Source organism: Pteropus vampyrus, unplaced genomic scaffold (genome assembly GCF_000151845.1).
Source record: "Pteropus vampyrus isolate Shadow unplaced genomic scaffold, Pvam_2.0 Scaffold58, whole genome shotgun sequence".
Lineage (NCBI taxonomy): Eukaryota > Metazoa > Chordata > Mammalia > Chiroptera > Pteropodidae > Pteropus > Pteropus vampyrus.
This window is the reverse complement of record NW_011888839.1, coordinates 1534550-1551849: the sequence shown is the minus strand read 5'-3', so window position 1 is coordinate 1551849 and position 17300 is coordinate 1534550. Positions and strand designations below refer to the sequence as shown.

Here is a 17300-nt window from a genome sequence, read left to right as displayed (position 1 = left end):
CAAAAAACTGAATAGATCAATGACAAATAAGAGATTGAATTAGTAATCTAAAAAACTTCCCACAAAGCAATAGCCAGGACCAGATGGCTTCATGGGTAAATTCTACCAATTATGTAAAAATTTAACACCAATCCTTCACAAACTTTTCAAAAACTAGAAAAAGAAACACTCCCCAACTTATTCTATGGGGCCAATATTACTCTGATACTAAAATCATACAAAGACATCTTAAAAATACTAAAGATCAATAATCCTTATGAATATAGACACAAAATCCTCAACAAAAAACTAGCAAAACAAATCTAGCTATATATGTTATATACTATGACCAAATGAGATCTATCTCAGAAATACGAGGTTGGTTCAACAAAGTCAATGAATGCAATATATATTAATAAAGGGGAAAAGATACAGTCTCCTGAATAGACACAGAAAAAGCACCTGACAAAAATTTAAAACCCTTTAAGGATAAAAATACTCAACCAAATAGGAATAGTAGGGAATTCAATCTTATAAAAGGCATCTATGAGAAACTTACAGACTAACATCATATTCAATAGTGAAAGATTATAAGCTTTCCCCGCTCAGATAAAAAACAAGACAAGTTTGTCTGCTTTTGTCACTTCTATTTTGACACTATACTGGGGGTTCTGGTGAAGAAAATTAGATAAGAAAAAGAAATAAAAGGCATTAGAAAATGGAAAGAGAATGATCACTGGAAAGAAGTAAAACTACCTCTATTTGTAGGAACATGATCTATACAGAAAATTCTAAGAAACCAGCAAAACTATTAGAATAAACAAGATACAAAATCAATATACAAAATCAATATTACTTATATACACTAGCAATGAGCAATCCAAATATAATAATAAAACATGGTTGGAAAAAACAAAGAACTAAAATGAACAGTAACCCTGTGGATTGGAAGATAATACTGTTTGTTAAGACAGTGATAACGCATAAATTGATCTACATATTCAACACAATTTCTATCAAAATCCAGTTGCCTTTTTGTATAAACTGAGTTACTATATGACCCATTTGTTCTCTTCTTAAGTATATACTCAGGAAAACTGAAAACATATGTCCACCCAAAAACTTGTATACAAATTTTCATAAGAGCATATTCATAACAGTCCCAAAGGGGAAACCATCCAAATGTTCAGGAACCGATGAACAGATAGACAAAATGTGGTATATCCATACAATGGAATGTTATTCAGTCATTAAAAGGAAAAAGGTACATGCTATAAGATAGATGCGTGTACCTCAAAAATATTAAGCCACGTGAAAGAAGGCAGACAAAAAAGGACACATACTATATGCTTCCATTTATATGTTATTAATAGACTATCCATAGAGACAGAAAGTAGATCAGTAGTTGCCAGGGGCCAGGGGAAGGAGGGAATAGGGATGACTGCTAATGGAGATGGGGTTTCTTTTTGAGGTGATCGAAATATTCTGAAATTAGATAGTGGTAATAGTTATACAACTCTGTGACTATATTAAAATTGTGTATTTTAAAGGAATGAATTTCATGGTATGTGAATTATACCTCAAAAAAAAATTAGAATAGTTGAGTAAATTTCACACAACTTTTGTTCTAGAGTCAAGTATCTTATTTTCTTCAGAAATCACTAAGCTCATACCTTACACTATGCCATTCTAGTTGTTTACTGTTATCTATAATAACTTCTAATTCCTGATTAGTACTACCTTGTGGCTCTGAAGGTGCTTAAGATTCCATGTTTACACTGTGAAAAATAATTTAATAGGCATACAAGAAAATTAAGACAAGCTTTTCTGATAACTATATATAACACTATAACTGTTCTTGAATTATTCTGATTATTGTCAAAATGTGACCACAAATTGATGACTGAAATACAGATAGGATACAAAATCCTATCAATTAAAATTAGAAAAGAAAGAGAATAGTTGCAATTTACGCTGGGGAAGAGGATATAAAGAATCAGCTCAAACCAGGCAGAAAAGAAGTGTTTAAGATTAAGGTAAAACAAACAACAAAAACAATCAAAAACAAAACAAAACAAAACAAGCCAGAACCTAAGCATATCACAAGAACCTATCCTAACAGGAAAGAGGGGCTTAAGCTGATTAATTTACAGTTTGGACACAATTATCATGTAAGAAATTCCCACGATTCTCCCTAGTCCATGATCTGATCACCTAATTTTAAAACTTAACTTTACGGAGGTATGAAATTACATATAATAAAATGAACACATTTTAAGTATATAGCTCAAACTGTCACAGTTATAGTTTTAAGACCATTGCCCCAATAAGATATAGATATTTCCATCATTCCCCACAGTTCCTTCTTGCCTCTTCTTAGTCCATCCCTACCATACCCTACCTACTTGGTCTGGCCCCCAGACAACTACTTTTTGTCAGTACAGATTAATTTTGTCTGTTCTAGAACTTCATTAATTCAATTTTTAAAATAATTAAGACTTCAACTAATTTTAGAAAATAATTTGAGGGTTAGCATTGAAATATAGTACACAAAAAGCATATTTAAAATGAAAGGAGAACTAAACTAAAAATGCTGGACTTTGATTCCTTAATCCTTCAAAATTCAAATTGCAATGCTCCAAATGAAGTCTTTATTAATTGAACCAATTTATGTCCACAAAGCATTACTCTCATATGTAATTACTAAAGCTTCAATAAACATTGATCTTCTTGCAAAAAGAGATATTCTTTTAAAACTAGCTTTGTACCCTTTATCTGATCATTAACTTCCATCTTATAAAAAGAATATTTGTTATAAGGCATTCAAATTGGAAAGGAAGAGGTCAAACTGTCATTTGCAGATAACATACTATATATGGAGAACCCTAAAGATTCCACAAAAAAGCTGTTAGCATTGATAAATGAATTCAGTAAAGATGCAGGATACAAAGTTAATACTCAGAAATCAGTTGCATTTGTATACACCAATAATGAACTATCAGAAAGAGTAATTAAGAAAATAATCCCATTTATAATTGCATCAATGAAAAAAAATACCTAGGAATAAATTTAACCAAGGAGGTAAGAGACATGTACTTGGAAAATGATGTCATTGAAGAAAGTAACTGAAGAAGATACAAATAAATAGAAGCAAATACCATGCTCACGGTCTATACTACCCAAAGCAATCTATAAAGTCAATGCAATCTCTATCAAATACCAACGTATTTTTCACAGAACTTGAACAAATAATGCTAAAATTTATATGGAACAATAAAAGATCCCCAAATAGTCATGACAATCTTGACAATCTTGAGAAAGAAGAACAAAGTTGGAGGTAACACAATACCTGATATCAAACTATACTACAAGGCTATAGTAATCAAAGCAGCATGGTACTGGCATAAAAACAGACATACAGATCAATAGAACAGAAAAGAGAGCCCAGAAATAAATACACATCTTTATGGTCATTTAATCTATGATAGAGAAGGCAAGAATATACAACAGGGTAAAGACAGTCTAGTCAATAAATGGTGTTGGGAAAACTGGACAGAATCATGCAAAAAAATGAAACTGAGCCACCTTCTTATACCATATAGAAGAATAAACTCAAAACAGATTAAAGATTTAAATGTAAGACCCCAAACCATAAAACTCCTAGAAGAAAACACAGATAGTATACTCTCTGACACTGCTCTTAGCAGTATTTTTTCTGATATATCTTTTTGGGCAAGGGAAACAAGAGAAAAATAAACAAATTGGGATTACGTCAAAACAAAATGGTTTTGCATAGCAATGGAAACCATTAATAAAACAAAAAGACAATTTACTGAATGAGAGAAGGCATTTGTCAATGACATATCTGATAAGGGGTAATAACTAAAATTTATAAAAAACTCATACAACTCAACACCAAAAAAACAAACAATCCAATTAAAAAATGAACAGAGGACCTGAATAGGTATCTCTCCAAAGAGGGCATACAGATGGTCAACAGACTTATGAAAAGATGCTCAAGATCACTAATCATTAAAGGAATGCAAATTAAAACCACAATGAGATATCACCTCACACCTGTCAGAATGGTTATCATCAATAAATCAAAAACAACAAGTTTTGGCGAGGATGTGGAGAAGAGGGAACCTTTGTGCTCTGTTGGTGGGACTGCAAATTGGTACAGTCACTATGGAAAAGAGAGGTTCCTCAAAAAATTAAAAATAGAACCACCTATGACCCAGCAATTTCACTTCTTGGTAGTTATCCGAAGAAAACTAAAACAATACTTCAAAAAGATATATATACCCTTATTTTCACTGCAGTGCTATTTACAATAGTCAAGATATGGAAGCAACCTAAGTGCCCACTGATAGATGACTGTATAAGGAAGAGGTGGTACATACATACAATGGAATATTAGTCAGTTATAAAAAACAAATGAAATCTTACCATCTGCAATGACATTGATGGACCCAGAGGGTATTATGCTAAGTGAAATAAGTCAGACAGAGAAAGACAAATACCATATGATTTCACTTATATGTGGAATCTAAAGAACAAAATAAATGAACAAACAAAACGAAAACAGACTCAAAGATACAGAGAACAAATTGGTGATTGCCAGAGGGGAGGGGTATTCGGGGCTGGGTGAAAAAGGTGAAAGGATTAAGAAGTACAAATTGGTAGTTACAAAATAGTTACCGGGAAGTGAAGTACAGCATAGGGAATATAGTCAATAATATTGTAATAAGTATGTATAGTGCCAGGTGGGTACTGGACTAATTGGGGGAATCACTTCGTAAATTATATAAATGTCCAACCACTATGCTGTACACCTGAAACTAATATAAAATAATACTGAATGTCAATTCTAATTGAAAAATTAAAATTAAAAAAAATATTTGTCCTGTCTATATTAATGTTTTGAAAATCAAATGAGGTAGCATGAAGGTATTTTTATAAAATATAAAGTGCTATACAAATATGACTTTATTATTCTACATCCCATATTGCTTTCTTCTAAACTTTAAAGCAATAGTAGAGAATTATAGTTATTACCTAACAGAAAATCAAGCACAGAATTCTACAATAAAAATTGCAGTATGACCATTACAGTATATTTATTATGAGCCCAGAATGACGACCACTTTCACAGGTGATTGCAACTTCCATAATTTATTCATACATTTTGTGTATTTATTGAGTAGCTATTATGTGTAAGGCACTGTGAGGAGCACATAGACATAAGTGCAGTACAGAGGTTCAGTTTCTTCTCTATGTTTACTATACAAGATTTCTCCTTAGCTGTTTAATAAATGTTTAAAATACTCTAGGAAGAAATTAACTTCATAAACTGACCTTAGATTAATATCTATACAAAAATATAAAATTGAATGCTGTGTCTTCAGCTTGCAAGTTATTTATCATGTTTCATAACTGTTATCTTCACTTGGATCAGAAGTGAAGTTACTTTAAGAACTGAGAGTCCATGCTATACTACATTCTTGTCTTTCTTTACACAAGATAACAAATCTTATTTTTAAGCACAGATGTCTCAACATATATTTTAGCATTCTACTGCCACAGCTAAGGTGTGAATTAAGAATTAGACATGTCTCTCCCCAAGGATAACTGTTACATAATTCTTTACATAAACAATATTAACAACTATACATGGATGAGATTCTGGGAACATGAAAGCTAAATGCTTCCCCATCTCTCTTCTATCCCCAATTCTATCTCCTGCCCAACACAGCTGATCTCCTGAGCTAACACGGCTGCTAGGGTGAGTGGGCAGGCAGGGCCTACACGGAGAGAGCTAAAAACCTCTGCAGATTTGATTTGAGAAAGCCTTAAAATCTTTTTTTTTTACAATATAAAACAAAATCTGAATAATAAGAAAGGTGTCTCATGTTCTTATGTGGGAATATTTAATAAAATAAGAAGATGAATTCTACCAAAATTAAAATAGAAATTTAATGCGTTTCCACTTATAATTAAACAGGACACTATGGGGAAATGAATAAAATAATTTAAAAAGTCACACGGCAAAATTAATGATGAACCACCATGAAAAGTATGAAAAAAAAGGGGTGAACTGCCCTAGCAAATACCAGAAGACTAAATACCAGAAGACTAACATCACATAAAAATAACACTGGCATAATAAGCAAATATAGAGAGTACAGAAATAGGTCTTAGTAGTCAAACTATTTTAATGTAAAGCAGAGGTGGCATTTTTATTCAATAGGAAAAGGACAGTTTATATCAAGAGTCAATACACTACACACTAAGCCAAATTGTGCCCTTTGCCTGTTTTTGTAAATCAAGTTTTACTGGAACACAGCCATGCCCATCATCTGCAAACTGTCTATAGCTGCTTTCAAGCTACAGAGTTATATAGTTGTGACAGAGACCATCTGGTCTGCAAAGCTGAAAATATTTACTATCTGGCTCTTTAAAGAAAAAGTTTGCCAACCTTTAGTTTATGTAATAAATGATCCTATTACAACCAGCTATCACCGGGAAGAAAATAAAGCTGTACCTCTGTATTCTACACAGTATTTAAAAGTAAGTTCCAGATGAATTAAAGACATATATAAAAAAAATCAATCTTACAAGAAAAGCTAAGTAAGAAAAGTATGTTTAACCTGCAGGTATATGGAGAGGATTCTTCAAAACAAATAAAGAAATCCATACACTACTAAGAAAAAAATACAATTGGCTATATAAAGAGTTAAAAACTTTTCTTAGAGACACCATAAAAATCAAGACAAATCTCATAGTTGTGATTATTTTTTACAAAGTGTTTGGAAAAAAAACTGGTTAATATATATATAAATCTTTTATAAATAAAACAAATAAATAACACAAAAGAAAAATGTGCAGTAAAAAACATAAGGCAATTTACAGAAAAATAAATCCACATGGTCAGCAAAGGTGAATGGATGCATGCATATTCACTAAGTGGGAGAGAAATACTTTAAAGTAAAAATGAAGTTATCTCTTTATACCCATAATACTTTTGTATGTCAAAGAGTTACAATGTCTACTGCTGGTAGAGATATAAGATGAGAAGCACACTTTCATATTTTGTTGGTAGAAATCTGAATTCATACATTTTTGGAAAGTAACCTGGCTAATTTTTAAAAAATTTATATAATCTCTATTTTTTTGACTCGAAAGTCCATTCTTGGGTAGCTATTACCTAGACCTGAAAGAATACATATATAATGCTGTTTACTGTAGCACTTTTGTAGTGACAAAAACTGGAAACAAACAGAAAACTGGAAATTAATTCATCAACAGAGAATACTGAACATATTGTAGTACACCCACAGATTGAATATACTGTAGCCACTAAAAACAATAAATTGGGTCCTACAATTCAACAATAACAATAAAACAACCCAGTTAAAAAATAGCCAAAAGATTTGAATAGACATTTCTCCAAAGATGTAAAATATCCAAAAAGCACATAAAAAGGTACTCAACATCACTAATAAGGAGGGAAATACAAATCAAAACCATAATGAGATGCTACTTCTCACCCATTAGGATGGCCACTATAAAAAGAAAAAAACAAAAAACAGTAAATAATAATTGTTGGTAAGGATGTGGAGAAACTAGAACCCTCATGCACTGTTGGTAGAAATGTAAAATGGTGCAGCCACTATGGAGAATGTATGGCAGTTCCTTAAAAATAAAATTACCATATGATCCAGAATTTCACCCTAAAGAATTAAAAGCAGAGTCTCAAAGAAATATTTATATATCTATTGTAATGGTTAACTTTATGTCAACTTAGTTGCGCCATGGTACCCAGATATTTAGTTGCGCCATGGTACCCAGATATTTGGTCAAACCTTCTGGATGTTTGTGTAATATGTTTTTTGGATGAGATTAACATTTAAATTGGTGAACTCTGAGTAGAGCAGATTACCCTCTATACTGTGGGCGACTCTCATCTAATCAGTTGAAGACTTTGATAAAACAAAGACTGACTTCCTTTGAGCAAGAGGAATTCTACCGGGAAACTATTTTTGGATTCAAACTGCAACTCTTCCCTGAGTTCCCAGCTTGCCCATCTATCCCATCAGATTTTGTGCTTACCAAGCCTCCATAACCATGTGAACCAATCTCTTAAAATAAATCTCTCTCTAAATCCTGTTGATTTTGTTTCTCTGGACAACCCTGACTAATATACCTACGTTCGTAGTAGTATTATTTATGCATGAATGGATAAATAAAATGTGGTATATACATATATGCTACAACGTAGATGAATCCTGATACTAAGTGAAATAAACAAGTCACACACGAAAAAAACTTTATGATTCCACTTATATGGGGTAATAGAGTACTCAAATTCATAGTTGTTGTTTAATGGGTATAGCTTCAGTTTGCAAGGTGAGAGGTGTTTTAGAGATAGGATGCAAAATAATGTGAATGTCCTAATATGATTGAAGTATACACTTAAAAATGGGTAAGATAGTAAATTTTGTTATATGTCTTTTACCACAATTAAAGTTATTTTTTTAATTTTTAAAGAAAGGTATTATAAATAACCCTCAGAAAATTACCATACCTTCAGCTGTGGAACTGAGAATATTTACATTCTATCTTGCTAAAGATATTAAAAATCTCTACAAAGTCAAAATGTACTACAAATTACTCAGTTTCTGTTTGAAATTACCAAAAAAAAACCAAAACTGAAAGTAATAATATTCAGTTTACTGCCCAGTAAGTCCCTCCTTTTATTCTCTGGCCTTTCTGCTAGATGTTATTGCAAGATATCGACTAAAATGGAAAATAATGAAAGAACAGAATTATAATTTCTCACCAAAACTGTCACAATTCTGGACGAGGAATCCTAACACTGCCATAATTTGTTATACATCTCTATTGTCCTCATTTTTCAAGATTCATAAATCAACATCTCTGAAAATAAACTAAAATTTTGACTGCTTCTTCAGTCTAGGATCTAGGAAAGTGTCAACTTAATTTCTGACATACTGGTTTCCATTTTGCAAAATGTACTCTCTCTCCAAAATCCTAAGTATCTAGATTCTTAAATATTTTAACACATTAAAATAGAAGTTAAATACATTTGCTTAAGTAAAATGGCTAGTAAATTCCCATTTAAACTAAAATATCAATAGTGTTTTAATGTCATAAATGAACATTCTTCCATTGAAATACTAAAGAAATAACAAGAAAGCAGAGTTCTAAATTAAAATTCTAATTTATTTTACTGTCATATAACTGATGAACAATTTCTTCCACAGACAAGTAGGAGCCATTGTAACTTTATCAGAACACAAGCACTGTTTATCAGCTTCATGTTTGTTTAAAACTAAAAAGATTGGTACACTGTTCCTGAAAGGATTCTCTGAATTTATTTATAATCTCTAGAATAACATATAGAAAAATATTCAATAAATATTCTTTATTGAAAAATATTCAATAAATATTTTTTATTGAATAAATATGAACAGACATTCAAATTATTAAAAACATTTATAGGATAAAGAAAAAACACCTAATATGGTCTGACCCTTACCTCTACAGCCTCATTCCCACCCTCTAACTCTGTGCTCAAGACCAACAGGGTGTCCTCAAACTTCCAATGTGCCCTCTGTCTACAAAGGTCTTCTCATATCTCCTTGCCTACCTTAATTCCACCCACTTGTCAGATCTCAGGGGATTTAACATTTCATCAGCAAAGCCCTCGCTGCCCTCCCAAACCAAACCAAATTCTATTTAGAAGAATTAGGTATTTATTGCACTATATACTTCTCCTTCATAACGTCAATCACAGCTGTGATTTTACATTTGCGTGTATACTTGTTTGATTATAAGCCCTATAAAGGGTGATATTAATCACCACTTGCATCGCCTGTGCAAAGCACAGGGCATGGCATGCAAATACTTGTGAGTAAATGAACTTGCCGAATTAATGACTGAATAAGACAAACTTTTCTTACACAAAGTACATTGGGCAGGATAACATTTGTGAATCCTTTGCTTCTTGAACAGAAATAATGTGCCAAATATTCACTCTACAACCTAAATAAGATGCCTGGGGACTTCACAGTCATTTAACTATCTTCTTAACAGATATCTTTATTAATCACCATCTGTTTACATGTGCTATTCTAAATAATATTTTAGTTACATTTCTGAAACACTTCTTGCCATTAACCTCATCTCTAGAATACTGGCTAATATGAGGCACCTGGATTTCAGGAACACAGACCTGAAACACACACCAAACTAAACTGTTATGTAAATGACAGAAATGACACATTTTGGTCTGTAATGGATCTCTAGACTACTTTCAGACCTATTTTACTTTTACCACTAAAATTCTGTCACTAGATTATGGTCATTTTGAGTCCACAATAATCGAATTACAGATGAAAAAGAACTAAAGTTTTCCAATAATCTATACAAAAGTCAGCCTTTAAATAATATCACCAGTTAGAGATTTTCTAGGTTTTTATCAACTTATTTGGTCAAGGTAGACTTCACTTTATGTGATAATTATGTCTAAAAATTCTGTAAACTTAATTTTTATAAAGAAAATCATACTTTGTTTTTAAAGTCTCACTTAGGTCTGAATTCTAGCTCTTCCATTTTTCATTTCTGCGCCCATGAACAAGTGACTTAAAATTCCTCAATTTTAGTTTCTTCCTATGTAAAATCAGACAATGATCCCTACACATCATCATAAGATGGTTTTGAGACTTCAAAAGATAAAATGAGCCTCACTCAAACATGCTCAGTGCCCTTCTTTTTTACCCCTTGTTATAAAGGAATTCTACTAGGATTCTGAAAACTAAAATAAGTAATTTAGCCAATTCATTTATTTTATTAATAAATCTGGATTTGGGGGGGTTTATTTAAATTTACTTACTAACTTAAGGTCTCAAATATTACAAAGATTTTATACCTAGTATGTTAAAGAAATAAAAGGTGCAGAGTAATGTAAATGCTACATAAATAAAAGCTACATAAATCAATGGAATATTCCAACCATACAAATGAATCAGCTGTAAGAGAGTCAGCAATAGAAATTGGTATTACCTTTATATCATATAATTAAAAAAATAGAAAGTAGAACCCATCTTTCTTTGGTCAAGGCATGAATGAAGATTCAAAAATACAAAACAGGAAATGGAAAAAGCCAAGAAATGAACAACTGGCAAAAACTAAGGTTCCTAAATTTTTATATTCACTTATGTATCTCACTTCTAAAATTGTAACAAATTCAGGTAAGAACCAAATTGGAAAGAGGTAAAGCCAATGAGAAAGTTACATAGGTCAACTGAGAACCTCAGGCTGTTTGAGGAAAAACTGCCAACTGTTGACACAGGAAAGATCAGGCAGCATGTTTTGCCCTAACAGAGGCTCCACCTGGCAACCAGGTTTTGTCAAACAAATGTTGAGAATTCTCTAGCTTCCCACTTTCTATCTAATTATAGAACTTTATAAAAACCATTCTCTCTCTCATACATACACATTCTCTTTCTGTCCCCCCCACCCCGCCCTACAATCGTTCTAAATCTTTCTGTGTTATGATAGACACTACAGTAAGGTGGATAATTTTCCCCAAAAGAGAATGATAGATGTGAAAAGAAAGACCTTTGTTCTATATATCTGCACTATTCTAATAATCATAACCCCTATGTTAAGTAATATAGTACAGCACACTTTTCCTACAGGAGCTTAAAGTATTTATAATATAGAAACTCAGTATAGTTAAATATATATGCTGAAATCTAATCATTCAAATAAGCGCTGGGAGGTATATATCTCAAATTAGTTTTGGAGCTCTTCTTTTGGGGATGTCTTCAGAGTCTACGATGTATTTTATTCAACTAAATTTCACAAATAAGATACTTTGCAAGGCTCTGGGAATGCATTATGTTACCATGGAGCTCGTGGTACAATGAAATAGTGCCAAATTAACTATTATGACTGATGAATGATTTAATGAATTAACAAATATTCACTAATCCTACTACATGCCAGGCACATTCTAGACCCTGGACACACAGCGTGAACAAAACAATTATTCTGCATTTACAAAAAAAAAAAAAAAAAATGAACCACTTGAAAAGTATAAATTTCATTTTTAGGGATTAAAAGTCATACAGCACCATAAGCAAGGGTCCCCAACTCCCAGGCTGTGGACTGGTACCAGTTGGTGGCCTGTCAGGAACCGGGCCGCACAGCAGGAGGTGAGTGGCAGGCAGGTGAGCGATCAAAGCTCTATCTGTATTTGCAACTATTCTCCAACATTAGCATCACCGCCTCAGCTCCAGATCATCAGGCATTAGATTCTCATAGGAGCACTGGTCCCTGGTGTCAAAAAGGTTGGAGACCACTGGCTTAAAGGACTTCAGTCAAAGAGTGCCATAAAGGAAAGGATGGTTTTTGTTGTAAAAATGATAAATCTGCTCTAAAGCCAGGAGTTTAAAATAATTTAAAAAATAGGAGTAGACTGATATAATTATATAAACCAGTCACATGGCTTCTTTAAAGAACAAATGCAACCAGATGTATAAATTCACTCAGTCATGCACCTTTCATTTTATGGATGAGGAAACAGAGGCCTAGCAAGGCTGAGTAACCTACTACGGATACTCAGCTAGTCCATGTCAGGCCTTCCACACACCTTTAGAAGCCTCCCTTCTAGTTCAGTGCTCTTTCCAGGAAACTTGTTTCATGGGCAATTACTTTATCCTTTGTCTCAAAATCTTTACAACTTTCTGAGCTCTGTGAGGTTTACATGTAGTCAGAAACTGTCAAACCAGAAAACTGAAGCAAAAAAAAAAAAAAAGGTAAAGAGAATTTTCAAAGTAAGGCAAAACTGTGACCCTGATCGTGCACTGTTTTTTATAATGCAAGCCTTCAAATCATGCTTTTCAACTTGCTCCCCTTCTTCTCCCACCATTTCATTTAATTTAAAAAATGTTTTGTGTTTCTCCACTACAATAGCATTGCCCTTGTTAAAACCAGCATACATCTAAAATCAAGGAAACTTGGCTAGCTTTTTCAGTTTTGACTTATTTGAACTATAAAATCTTTTTTTTCAGCTTTAAAATTATGTGATCTTTGATGCTTTTAACACCTTAGGATTCAATTAGATACTTATGAAGCATGCGCAGCATATGAAACCCTGTGCTAAATCCCACCACACAGATTTAAAAAAAAATTCTGACTTTGCCTTTAAAGATATCACTAGCATGTTGAGGGTATTAGTGTATCCTGAGTGCTAGCTAGATCAAGAACTACCTGATTTGTGCAAAGCATTATACCTGTCCAGGCCTAAACAGAAAGATGATTTTCAAACGGTGCTTCAGAATTTCCATATACATATTTGATCCTACAACTACTGGCCCCAGGAGCAGAGAGTCAAGCCCACTCACCCTTTCTAAGCTTATAACCAAAGTGGGCTGCTGCTTTAAAAAAATTTTGAAATCTACTCAGAAAACTTAAGTACTCTCAAATTCTATGATAACTTGTTAATTTTTAATTCCAATTTTAATCACCAATTATCTGTCACTGATAGTGAAGAAGTAGACTTTTCCTATTAGATTTACAGACTACATAAAGAATCCTATCCACTACAAATATTATACTTAGTCCATAAAATCTGACTCTATTTGGCTTTTCTCTGTGGAATAAATAAATCCAATCACTACTAAACCCAGCTCTGTAAAGTTACTCCTAATGTTTCTTTTAGTGAATACCTATGTGGTCAGTATAGATTTATATAATATGAGCTATTTCTTCTCTCAATATAAACAACTAAGCTTCCTGCAGTCTTTCCCACATTTTTTATGCAAATACAGGAACTGTTCTATTTGGCCACCATCAAACAGAACAGATGCCGAAACTGTTAGCTCCTTCTTCTCAGCAAGATGACTTTATTCCTTGCTATACTGAGAAGACTGAGCAGCAACAATTTCCCCCCTCCTTTTCCTGAACAATTTTATGCAAACTGCTCTTCTGTTGGGTTAACCATTACTGGTTAATCCCAATCCTCAACTGTCATGACCCATCAATTATTTTCCTTCTTATTTGACAGACACATTCTTACATGAAATAACTTAAAAATCTTTTCCATCTTAGCCTTTCTACTACTTCAGTTCTTTATTAGACTGTGGATGATCCATGGCTTATGATGATACATTGCCTTTAGCTATCAAGGAGTGACACTTTAGGAAGCAGCATTACGGAAACTATTAATTATCCTTTTATTGTAGGTAAGGTATAAAGGATATTGTTCTGTCCCTTCTAAATGAATATATTTCCTATGTAACGTCCAAGAAAGTTTAGCTTTCCTTGACTATCTAGTAGGGTTTCATCTTATTGAAAAACAAAATGAAACAAAACAACAACTTATCACATTTTCCCCCTTGCTCTGCTTACAAAAAATCTCGAGGTCAAATATGCAGGTCAATTTTAAGAAATTTAAGGATCTCACTTAGCCATAGCTTACACAATTTCATGCTAAGTTTCCGTTTTAAACTGTTAGTGGTTTTGATTATAAATTGAAACTTTTTTCTATTTTGTGATTATATATTCTTGTAAATTGCCTCAGATTCTTCATGATATAAGATAAAGTATAAATAAATAAACTATGGTATTTCCAAACCCACTGTGCCACATCTGTGCTTAACAAAGACTCGTAGAATTAAAATTGTATTTTCCTATTAAAAAAAGAAAGCAGAGGAGTGTGGCGAATTAGGCAATCTGTTTTTATTGCATTGGGCATTTTTCTCATTTTATTCCTACTGTACATATTATGAATCTATGAACTAAAAATAGTCTATGTGCCATTATGTTAATGAAATAAATGAACAGTAACCTTAAATAAGTCAGATATTTTTCACTCTGAGTATACTGGGATTTTTGTTTACTTGTTTTAAATTGGACAATTTGTTTTTCTCCTTGAACACAGAGTTACATGATGGCTCTATAAGACTTAAAAATAACTGTCAAAATAGCTATAAGTAAAAACTGTGAGATACTAAAAATGCCTACGAAGGGAAGTTACTACAACTTCTTTGAGTCTGAATGGAAGTTCTGCTAGATTAGAGTCTACGTCTTTGATAATGTTTCCAATTCCTAGTCTTAACTGCTCTTCCAAGATAGTAGGTAACTTGATTTCTAGAATATCATTCATTCAACAAAAATTTACTATTTGCCATATGCACAACACAAGAGTTTTAAAGTTACTATACAGAAACATGGAGTTTCTTTACTCCTTGAAAGTGTGCTGTTAAGAACGTCTACCACCCATTTTGTTGTACAACAATGAAGACTCACCTTCTAAAACAAATAGTTGATTCTCTTTATTTGTGGTAGTTATTTATAAGGTTACCACAAACATGGAATTAGCAATACTGAACCACTGCTCCTAGGGAAATACAGGGTTAGGTAACCACAAGTCTTTGGTCACATGCGCTTCAACTAATCAATATATAACCTCATGTTATATGTGTTTCTGTATAAAGACAGCACTTCGGTGCTATGCTTAGGAGTCATTTTTAGTATCAAAATCACCAAAAAGCATAAAACTGTGAAAAACATAGCACTAAATATACTGGAAAGAGTCACTTGTTTACAGTCTGAGAGCAGAAATAAGAAGGCACAGCACTGTTAAGAATGTGTATTGGGCAAATCGAATTTTTCATCCTTCTGTACATGTCCAGGATAGTGCTGCTGAGCTTTGGCTGTGGGGTTTCAAATACATTCTAGCAAGCAGGCAAATGTACAAATACAGAATATGCGAATAATGAGTATCAAGTGCATATGAGTCAAATATTTCAATTCAGTCTCTCATTTGATTGCCACCAAAACAAAGAGATTTGGAAAGCCCTAATAAATACTATTAAGTTACCATGAAAACTTAGAGTTTTGGACTAGCATGATTCAAGAAGATGTCTGAGGCGTTCATAAATTGGTATTGTTAAAAATGTTACTTCCTACCTGATATATTCTAAAAGGGATGTAACGGAATCCATTTTCTTCTGCAGGATATTCCATGAGTTTCCGATTGATGGCCCAAAACTGGTCAAATCTGTCTGTAATGATAAATTATTTATTAAAAATGAACATTATAATTTAATACCGCACATGAAATGAAAGTTACTAAACTTCCTTTTAGAAGCTGTTGAAAGGCATAATATATATATTATTTTTTCTTAAACTTATGTTTCCATAACTAAACATAAAGATAGGAAATTAATTTTTCATTATTGCTTCCTCTTTCTAGATATGTGCATAGATGTTTTTTTCCTCATGAGAGAAACCCTGAACTGATTTTGACTGCTTGTGTTATCAAGGCAAAAAACATTGGGAAGGGATGAATGTCTTGATTCCCTTTGTCTTACTCCTCCTGTCTAAATTACAAAGGCACAGCTTCAAGTGGCCTAAATTTTAACCAAAAATTGTTTAAAGAAATGAAGTAAAAGTATCAAGCAAAGTAAATATTAAACAGCAAGAAATATAAAATTCTAGGAAAGGCCTAGAAAGAAATGTGAAACTGATACTTAAGAAATAACTGTCAACTGCCAGTTAATCTCAGACTGATTAAATAATATCTTTAAAATTTTTTCAGGCTCAATTAAAACAAAAAACAAAAACAAAAAAAAACGCTTTACTAAGCTATAACTCACGTATCATAAAATTCACCGTTTTAAAGTGTACACTGAATGCTTTTTAGTATATTCAGAGTTTAGAAAACATTACAAATATTTAATTTCAGAAAACTTTCATCATCCCCAAATGAAATCCGTACCATTAATAGTTATTCTTCCTCTCTCCTCCCCATCCCCTGGAAATCACTAATTGCTATTCTATTCCAGAAATTTCATATAAACGAAATCATACAATATGTGGTCTTTTGCATTTTTTTTATACTATGTTTTCAAGGTTCGTTCATGTTGTAGCTTGAAATCAGAACTTATTATGGCCTTGTAATATTTCATTGTATGGAGATATCACCTTTTGTTTACTCATTCATCAATTCATGGACGTTTGGGTTGTTTCCACTTTTTGGCTATCATGAACAATGCTACTATGAACATCCATGTACAAGTTCTTATGTAGACACATAATTTCAATTTTCTTGTGTGCCGCATGTTTGTGTGTGTGTGTGTGTGTGTGTGTGTGTGTGTGTGTGTGTGTGTGTGTGTGTGTGTGTGTGTCTAGGAATGGAACTGCTGAATTATATGGTAATTGTTTAACTGCCATATGGTAACTATGTTTTGAGGAACTGCCAAACTGTTTTGCAAAGAGGTTGA

General features: G+C 32.7%; 1 protein-coding gene across 4 annotated transcripts in view; it reads right to left on the bottom strand.

The window, feature by feature from the left end:
• The window catches only part of ATG5 (autophagy related 5), a 116741-nt gene that overhangs the window by 35774 nt on the left and 63667 nt on the right, over positions 1-17300 (bottom strand). For 3 of the 4 annotated variants that reach the window (XM_023530928.1, XM_011360704.2, XM_023530927.1), the window contains exon 6: positions 15985-16079. In XM_023530928.1, the coding sequence (XP_023386696.1) occupies positions 15985-16079 (95 nt within the window). The remainder of the gene's footprint in view (positions 1-15984; positions 16080-17300) is intronic. The other variant, XM_023530929.1, reaches the window with a different exon arrangement.